This window comes from Haemorhous mexicanus, chromosome 15 (genome assembly GCF_027477595.1).
Source record: "Haemorhous mexicanus isolate bHaeMex1 chromosome 15, bHaeMex1.pri, whole genome shotgun sequence".
Taxonomy (NCBI): Eukaryota; Metazoa; Chordata; class Aves; order Passeriformes; family Fringillidae; genus Haemorhous; species Haemorhous mexicanus.
In genome coordinates this window covers 6,813,921-6,822,871 of record NC_082355.1, presented here as the reverse complement: position 1 = coordinate 6,822,871, position 8,951 = coordinate 6,813,921, and the positions used below count along the sequence as shown (strand labels likewise).

Sequence of the window (8,951 nt, the reverse complement as noted above, 5' to 3'; positions counted from 1 at the left end):
GCCTGTTCCTCATGAGGCTGGGGGACCTCAGTGCCTCTGAAAGGTTACTGGGGAAAGGTGATAGGAGCAGAGAGCACGTGGATCTGAGTGGTGGTGTGGGGAGCCAGGAATTTGGAGTTGCAGTATTTGAGGGTATCAACAAATTCCTCATGCTAGAGGGAAGGGAGGAGAGCCGGGCATGGGGAGCCCTGTATGCTGCAGGGTGGCTCCTGCTGGTGCCCTGCCCTATTGCTGTCTCCAGGCCCTCCCACTGCCCTGAGCTATTAAACTAGGTGGGAGAATCAGTGCTGTGGTATCTGCCATCTCCTTCAGCCCAGCCATGGTTCAGTTCCTCATTTCTGCTGCGTCCCCACCCTGATCTGAGCACAGACCCAGCAATACTCCAAGGGGCCAAGTCCTTAGCTGGGACAACTGGCCCAAACCCCAGCCAGTGGGGATACACACGGGAACAACTCCTGGTATCCTTACCTCCACTCCCATGACCCACAAGCTGCACAGCCACCAGAGATGGGGCAGATCCTGCCTCTTCTCCTTACCCTGTCTCTGGGCTCAGCTGCTCCTGGCAGTGCTGCTCCCTGCCTGGCTCCCAGCTTGGCTTTCACTAAGCACTGGGGTCATGCACAGAGTATTAACGTGCTTAGCCTTCACCCACCACAGGGTTAAGCTGCATTGCCAGCTCCATCTGAGTGGGAGCAACCAAAAGCAGGCAAATAAAGGAAGAGATGGGACTTTGCAAAATGAAAAACACCTTTATTTTTAAACTCTTTCTTTAAAAATGTATTTGTAAAAGTTTACAGCATAAAAATAATATCTCATGGCTATAAATGTGACATAGTACAAATCCTACAAATACAACTGTAAACCCAGAAAAGTGTTAACTCTTTGGTACCTTAGTCTGAACTCTGTTTTTCCCTTTGCCCTCCTACTGATTTTGACAGAGAGCATGGGGATAGGTGCTGCTGCTGTTCAGAAAGGCTGCAGAGGAACAGTGTGATGCCAGCAAGTCAGCACAGCATCTGAGGAGAGGGCACACTTTGGGCAAGATTTGCAGTTCTGGTGCAATCAGTCCATGAAGAAGTAAAGAAGAGGAATGATGGGACACTACAGGCCTCCCAGCACAAGCTGCCTTCCCTGCTTGCTCCTACCCCAGACAAGAGTCATCTCTCCCCAGTGCTGCTGGAGCAGCTCCCCTGCCTTTGCCAAAGCCAACCAGATCCACCTTGGCACTTCCCAGAGGCCTCAGGTCTCCAGGTGAAACATGGGAATCATGCTGGTAGCCCAGCAACCCCTGTGCAGGCCTATGAAAACTTATTCTTAGCAATATCTGGCCTGCTCTGGGCAAGTCCTGCAGATGCCATGGTGCCTCACTGCTACACTCAGCATGCAGGCAGGGCTGGGATCTGCTGCAGGAATGACCTGTGTGGCCCTGGGGCTGCTCAGGGAGCACCTGCAGCTGCCCTGGCTGCTCTCTGCCTGGCAACCACCCCAGGCAAAGGATGCCAAAAGGTTACTGAGGGCCACCAAAGGGCAGCCTCTGTGTTCTCCAAGCGGGAGCACAACCAGGATGCATCCAGGCTCCCTGATCATCCTGGAACCTAAGCTAGGCACTGAGCTCAGCCAGGGCTCCTCCTTGCACTTGTGTGTTGGAACAGAGGCTTTGTCTCCTTAGCACACTGTGAAATCCCCTTCTCCAAATCTGCCAGCTCTGCACAGACCTTGGGCTTCCTCACAGGCAAACCCTGAGTGCTCAGTGCCCTGTATTTGTGGTGCAGTCTCCCCAGAGCCCTGACTGGGAAGAAAGAGAAGAGCTGCTTCTCACTTCTGGCTGACTTCCCCTGGCTGCACATCTGCACTGCACTTCTGCCCCCATCCCCGTGGGACCCTGTCACAGTCCCCTTGGCAGGTGAACAGAGACAATTTAGTTACAAGTAAAGTCCACTGTGCTCTAGATTTCTCACAACACAACCAAACACTAAACGTGACACTCGCGCTTAAGGAAATAACACACTCAAACTGAGAAGGACAAAATGATTAAAACCTGTGCACACATCAGTCTGAGGAACACCTAAATGTGGAAAGAGACACCAGAGTGCTGCATTAGTTTCTGGGATACACATATGAAATAGTGAGTGGCAGTAGGATTATGCGTATACTGGTTCTGATAACAATGTAACAGCTGTAGAGTAAAATATAAAGTACAAATAAAAAGATATTGCACTAGAGATGGGCCCAAGCTGTGGCATGTGTTCCTTCATGGGAGGGCTCAGTTTGGGTCCACCTCTAAACACAAAAACACACCCAAACAAAAATACTGATTATCAGAACAGAAAACCCAGTGGGACCAGTTCCCTTCAGAGTCTCACCGGAGAAATTATGGCTACAAAACTGATGGGCCCAGAACAGGCAAACCTTTCTCCTGGCCCTCACCTGCCAGGCCATGCAGGGACTGGAGCAGAGAGAGGGAGTGTGGGGCTGGATCTCTCATTCCCAGCTCTGCCAAGCCCTCTCTTGGAGGAATGCTTAGCAAAATATGCTGGCTTTGTCCAGCTGCCAGCTTGTCCCTGGCTGAGAAGGTCTGGTCACTGCAACTTGCTAAAGGTGCTGTGAAAGGTTGAGTAAGGACAGGAAAATACCACAAAGTGCAAGACTCAGCCCTTAAAATCACAGGGCCAAGGGCAAGTATTTGGTCATATTCCTCTGCAGTGCAGAATGGTACCATTTTGCAAAGTCTGCTGTACCTACTTTAAGAAGGAATAGGGAGGTGGGGGTAGCATCCTATCAGCAGCCAGAACAGATTTTGATGCAAATAAAAATTGCAGTAAATCTAGAAATAGGACAAAATGCAACAGGCATTCAAATGTAGCTAATGCCCAGCTAATAGGATAGGATACCTGAGCTCCCCCAGCAGGGAGATCTCCCCTTCCAGGACTGTGCAAACTATTTGATAGTGGGAAATTAGTAATTTAATTAGCAATTAAACCTGTACAATATGAAGTTTAGAACAGGATTTTTGAAATAAGCAAATGGCCAAAGGGAAAGTGAGAAGGTGTTAATTAATGGGGAAATCTTTGGGCTGGAGGGAGGTAGTAAAAGTAGCTCTCTCAGATTGTTCTGGTTGCTAGAAGTATCTAATATTTTTATTAGTCAGTCCAGCCCAAAAATAACAGTTTGTAAACAAAATTTGCTGATGACCCAATGTCTGGAACAGCAGGAAGTAGTTTGGTTAGAAATGCTGGAAGTGTAGAAAGACGTAGGTGCCTAGATTGGTCAGAGGATGACTCCAAGCTCTCAGTATGTTGTGGCTGGGAAAAAGCCAATATTATCCAAAGCTACACCAGGCAAGTTGAGACCAGCACAGGCCAGAACTGTTAATGCCCTCTGTGAGGTCTAGGTCTGACCTCACCTGGAGTACTGGGTACTTCTGGTCACCTTTGGTGGAGAAGGATGGGTTAAAAATGGAGCTGGTGCAGACAGAGGCTGTTAGGATAATCTGATGTGCCATCCCTTGGGCTCAAGTTGCAGTGACACAGATCCTACCAAGCACCTTACATGTTAAAAAAAAAATCAAGTGATCTGACCCAAAGATTTCATAAATTACTGCTTCTCTGCAGTGAGGGTTATTTAATGAACTGTGGCCATAGGAGATGGCTCCTTCATTACCAGCAGGAGGAACAGAGGATGGAAAAACAGTTGTCATTCACAGTATGTTTCCTATGGATGATGGGGAATCTGACCACATAGGCTGAAAATATCCTCTGCTGGCTGCCAATAAAAGTGCTATTTCTTATGTTCACATTTTATCAAGGACATCAGCCCACAAAACACCTACTCCTCCTTTAGCTGCATAAATGGCAGAACTGGAATGGTAGAAAACTTTAAACAGAAGCTGTTCTGCTGGGGATTTCTGACAAAAGTTCCATATTTTGAAAAGAAAATTAAATTCTCAGTGGCTCTGAGGTGGCAGAAGCCCAGCAAGATGCTTACTAAATTTCTGATTTTGTTAACCTGCCTGTGCAGTTCCTTGTAGGATGCACAGAGAGATGTGCATGAGTAGAGCAATGAAGAGTTAATGGGAGCAGGGGACATGCAGTGAACTCTGTGTGCAGAGCTCTGTGTGAAGTGAAACTGATTTCAGAGAAAAACCTGCTGTCTTCTGTGGTGTCAGACCTGTGGTTTTGGGGGTCCAGCTTTCATCTCTGCAGAGGTGGGGTTCACAACTGATTTCCAAAGCCTGGTGCTCCTCCTGCTTTGGGTCTGCTCATTCAGTGCCAGCTGAGAGCACAAGAAGCCCCTGACCCATCTGTGAGAAGTGGGGAAGGCAGCCAGAAGCAGGGGGAAGGTCTGGGCCCATTTAGTTTTCAAAACACTCTTCAAGAGAGAGGAATCCTCCCCAATTCCTCTTGCCCTGCCTGGTTCCCTGTGACATTTCACAGCCCTGGCAGGCTGCAAGTGGCTCTGCCTGACCCCAGAAGGTGGCAGGGCATGAGATACAGTTCAGCTGTGACCAAGGAGCTTCCCAGCCTCTCTCCCTCTCTTTCTTTGGAGCTATCCCTGGGTCGGTGTTCTGGTATCCTTATTTCTGCCCATAATCTTGCTGTGACTCAGGAGGGAACAGTGAGCCCTCCCATCCTGAGTAAGGGTGTTTGGGTGAACAGTTTATCAAAGGTGACCCTTTGCTTCCCAAAGATAAGGCACAAGGATTCTGCAGCTGGCGTGGTTATATGATTTCCCAGCAGACGAGCTGGGTGTTGTGGCAGTAGATTAATGAATAACCATATTGCTTCCTTATACTGGCCCTGGCTAGTGGATTAATATATTTGTTCCCTTTAAATCTTCAATGGAGAATAATTAGCTTAGCGTCCACAGAGACAACACGAACAACAGTGACTGCCCTCTTTGCTTCTACAACCAAGTCATTGTGAGGGCATTTGGAGCTCCTGGCATGTCCCTGGGGCTCCTGGTGCCACGCTGGGCACAGAAGGGTGTGACAGCCTCCAGGTGGATGCAGAGCTGTGCCCCAGAGCTGTGAACACCTGTAGTGCTTGTGATGCTCTATCTACCATGGAAGCACTGTCAAGAGAGGAAAATGGTAATTCTGTACCTCCCAGACACTGGCTGGCCTCTTCAGGACTTGACTGTGCTTGGAGGAGAATCCAATGTACTCCTGAAGGTTGATGTTGCAGGTTCTCTACACCCCAGCAATGGGCTCCAGGTGGGTGATGTGTCCCAGTGGCATTTCACAGAACCACGGAGTGGCTGGTGCTGAGACCATCAGAGAAGTGCTGGTGCAGAGGAGACAAAACTCTGTGCCATAGAGGAGGAAGAGGCTGGAGTGTCATCTTAGCAATGCAGAAAGTGGCCTCATGGAGATCCAACCACGTCTTCCACTTGAAAAGGTGATGGCCTGTGAGATGTCACCCTCCTGCAGTGGTTTGATCACTGAGGAGGATGTGGCAGTGATCTAGAGGGTGTCTGGCACTGAGCCACCTCTTTTTAAGGGGGAAGGGGATGACAATGAGGAGAAGTCTTTAATTGACCACCCAGCACTGGGAGACAGGAGGGAAGGAGGAATGCTGGGACAGGAGGGGATGTCCTGATGTACAAGCACAAGCATGGCTCTCTGGGACATCTGGGTCAGCCTCCTCAGCTGGCCTCTCCATAAGGAGATGCAAAGTCAGCCCAGCTCTGACTACAGGAAACTTTCCTCCACCTCTTGGTGTCCTGTGGTTGGCTCCTGGCAGCGTGGTTGTGGGTCAGATTCCTGCTCCTCATCCTGCTGGAGGCCCAGTGGGCTGTCACAGGATATTGTAGATGATGTGTTGGCCTCGTTCAGCATAGAGCTGAAGGAAGACAAGAGGGAGAGAGAAATGAGTGTCTTGTCCCAGGTCTGTGGGTGGGAGAGGATTCCCAGAAACTGAGAAGTGTGTTGAGTTCCCAGCACCCCCACTCTATCTGAGCAGCTTCCCCCAGTGGAACAGACCATACCAGCTGGGTCTATTCAGCCTTCAAACACAACACATGGCTGGCTGGGTTCTACAGAACGTGGTTCCCTGCCTGCTCCCCTCCCTGTGAGTGGGGTTGCTTGTCTCAGCTGTGCTGGCTGATGTGCAGGGATGTGACATTGTGCCCTATCTTGGCTCATGTCCCAGCTCCTCTGGTTCATCTCCATCCTTGTGGGCTCATGCAGGTCACAGCACCTCAGATGGGGTGACACTGCCCTCCTTCTCTCCCAGTATATCCACCCCTAGTCTGTGCCTCAACAGAGCATCCCTATTTCCTCCTGAGGTCCCCATTTCAGATTTGGGCAGCTGGGGCAAAGGACAACACTCAGAAGCAATGTTTTTACCTGGCCCTGCTGATGGAGGCCTCCTGGGGGAGGTCAGAGCTGCCCTCAGGTTTGGGGTCGGGAAGGGGGATGATGTAGTCGTTCTCTCCCCCGCTCTGGTGCACGGCTGTGTACAGGATGTGGCTGCTGGGGGGGCTGGCAGCCAGGCGGGCGTTGTTCAGCACAGGAACAGTGGGTCTGGTGCGCACAACTGCGGGGTGGTCACTCTGCATGAACTCCTCATCCACCTGCTGGTACCTCTGCTCCCACAGGAGGTGACCAAAGAAAGGGAGAGGTCTTGTGAGTGGGTGCACTCGTTCTGGGTTTCCTTTTCCTGCCTGCCAGGTTTTCCTAGAGGGGCTGGCATCTTCTAGCTGGGTTGAGCTGCCCTTACTCCAACAAAGATAGGCCATGAGCCTTTCCTAAGGGAGAGATCAGTGGCACAACTTCCCAGCTCCAAAATACCACACAGTTGGAGGCAGGATTTTGATCTCCTGCCAGTTCTGATTTCTGCAGTTGCTGAGTTACCAGCTGCCTGTCTGGCAATGAAGTTGTCTCAGCAATGTTCCTGGGATGCCCAAACCACCTTCACTGGCTGCTCCAACTACTGCAGCCTTGGTCACAGCAAAATCCTCTGGCCCTGCAGCACTAAACACTGGTCTCCAAACCCTGACTGAGGGCCCTCACCAAGGCACTCACCCTCTTCTGCCCCTCCAGCACAGGGTCCTTTGGACATACCTTCCTGTAGCAATCCACCAGGAGGTTTCCCATAAGCACCACCAGCTGTGAGAAGGATGGCCTGATCTCAAACTTCTCCTCCCAGCACTTCTGCATGATGCTGTAGCTGCCAAGAAGGAAGGGAGAGCACTGAGTTAGCAGGTGAGGAAAACAGGTAGAAATGTTTCTGTGGCATGTAGAGCACATCCAGGGGAAACACACGTTGACAGCACTTACATCTCATCAGAGGCATGGGTGGGTTTGGACATCCGATAGCCACGTTTGATGGCGTTGTAGAACTGCTCATTCATGGGCAGCTCAGGGTATGGAGTCCCTCCTGGGGGTAAAGGGAGAGCAGGAGTTAGGCTGCAGGATTGCCTGCCACCCTCCAGCCAACATGCATTTCACACAAAGGTTTTCTTATTTCTTTACCTTTCTTGTTTCATTTCACTTCCAAATGCAACGTGAGCATGGGGAAGAATGAGACAGGGAATGAAGTGCTACTCTGACTGGTAAAGTAGGGACTTGGGGGTTAGAAATGCCTTTTTACTGTTTTAGAAGGGATCCTGCTAACATGTTATCAGAACTACAGACACCACTATGATCTCCAGAGCGCTCACCTAGAGTGAATATCTCCCAAAGAAGAATCCCAAAAGACCACACATCACTCAGGGTAGTGTAGAGGTTGTTGAAGATGCTCTCTGGAGCCATCCATTTGAGGGGCAAGAAGGTCTAAGAGAGAATCAAAAATGAAACAAGAAGAGAGTCAGCTGTATCCACAGCACTTGTTTCAACAGATAAGAGCCTGACACCCAAATTACAAGCAAAGAAGAGCCTTCAGATCTGCCTGTGAGTCAACACATCTGTTAGCATCTGCTGTCAGTCAGTTCTGGGAGGGACCAGTTGCCTCTTTCTTTGTGCAGAACAGACCCAGCAGGCAGGAGGAAAGAAGGGATGTGCTGTGTCCATTTCCATCACAGCCTGCCATGATGAATGCACACATGTCACAGTGTGTGTTCTCTGTTCCCTCACTCTTGAGAGGCCACTGACTTGCACAACCTGACCAAAGACTCCTGAAGAAAGTCCAGATCTATCTGACTTTGGAAACCTCCAGACCAGGCTGGAGGAGGCTAAGGGATGACCAGAAAAGAACCAAAGGATACATCCAGCTTATTTTCTGTTCTTACTTACTCAGAGTAATAAAAATGAAGGCCTCACTTGGCCAGCTTGTAGGCAGCACTGGCTGCTGCTCCTGGGATTTGCTTGCACAATGAATACCAAAATAATCTCCAGGAAGGATTGCAAAGGGACTCAGTTTCATTTCCCATTTTGGACAGGAAACCAGCTATGTCAAGGCTGGACTGAAAACCCCAACCCCTCTGGGGGAGGGGCCCCCTGACCAAGCTCTGAGTACCTGTTGGACAGCACATGGAAGAAAGCATGAGACAACTTTGCAGAGCTTTGCAGATTAGATAAAGACTGGGGTTTAAGGCACCTGTCTCCATTCTCAGCCTCAGTTTCTCTGGGAATTACATGGCCTGTTTTGCTTGGGATTGGAGATTCACAAATGCCTCAGGGCTGCAGTGGATAGGTTGTTGTTAAAATCACAGGGATTTCTTTCTGGCAAAGTTCAATTACAGCCTTATCCTCTCTTGTACTGAAAGATTGGAGACATCTCTCTGGAAAGTAGCTGCTTGCAAGAAGAAACTTCTTCTTAACTTGTGGTCTAGTGGTTAGAGCAGAATCCTGTGAATCTCTTCCCAGAGTGGTCAGTGAGTCACTACAGTGCTACCAAGCTGCCTAACCTTGTCCTCCTCCTGCCTGAGCTCAGGACCACACTCAGTGCTGGCAGGATGCAGCACTGCTGCTGTAATCAGGACAGTGTACAGGGGACAATCCTGAGTTCTGC

General features: G+C 49.9%; 1 protein-coding gene across 3 annotated transcripts in view; it reads right to left on the bottom strand.

The window, feature by feature from the left end:
• Positions 1-729: 729 nt before the first annotated feature.
• Positions 730-8,951, bottom strand: part of PDGFRB (platelet derived growth factor receptor beta) — a 32,093-nt gene continuing 23,871 nt past the window's right edge. For all 3 annotated transcript variants that reach the window (XM_059859892.1, XM_059859891.1, XM_059859890.1), the window contains exons 19-23: positions 7,663-7,774; positions 7,280-7,379; positions 7,064-7,169; positions 6,347-6,585; positions 730-5,840 (exon numbers count right to left, since the gene is read on the bottom strand). In XM_059859892.1, coding sequence (XP_059715875.1) covers positions 5,690-5,840; positions 6,347-6,585; positions 7,064-7,169; positions 7,280-7,379; positions 7,663-7,774 — 708 coding nt within the window. In that variant the 3' untranslated portion in view covers positions 730-5,689. The remainder of the gene's footprint in view (positions 5,841-6,346; positions 6,586-7,063; positions 7,170-7,279; positions 7,380-7,662; positions 7,775-8,951) is intronic.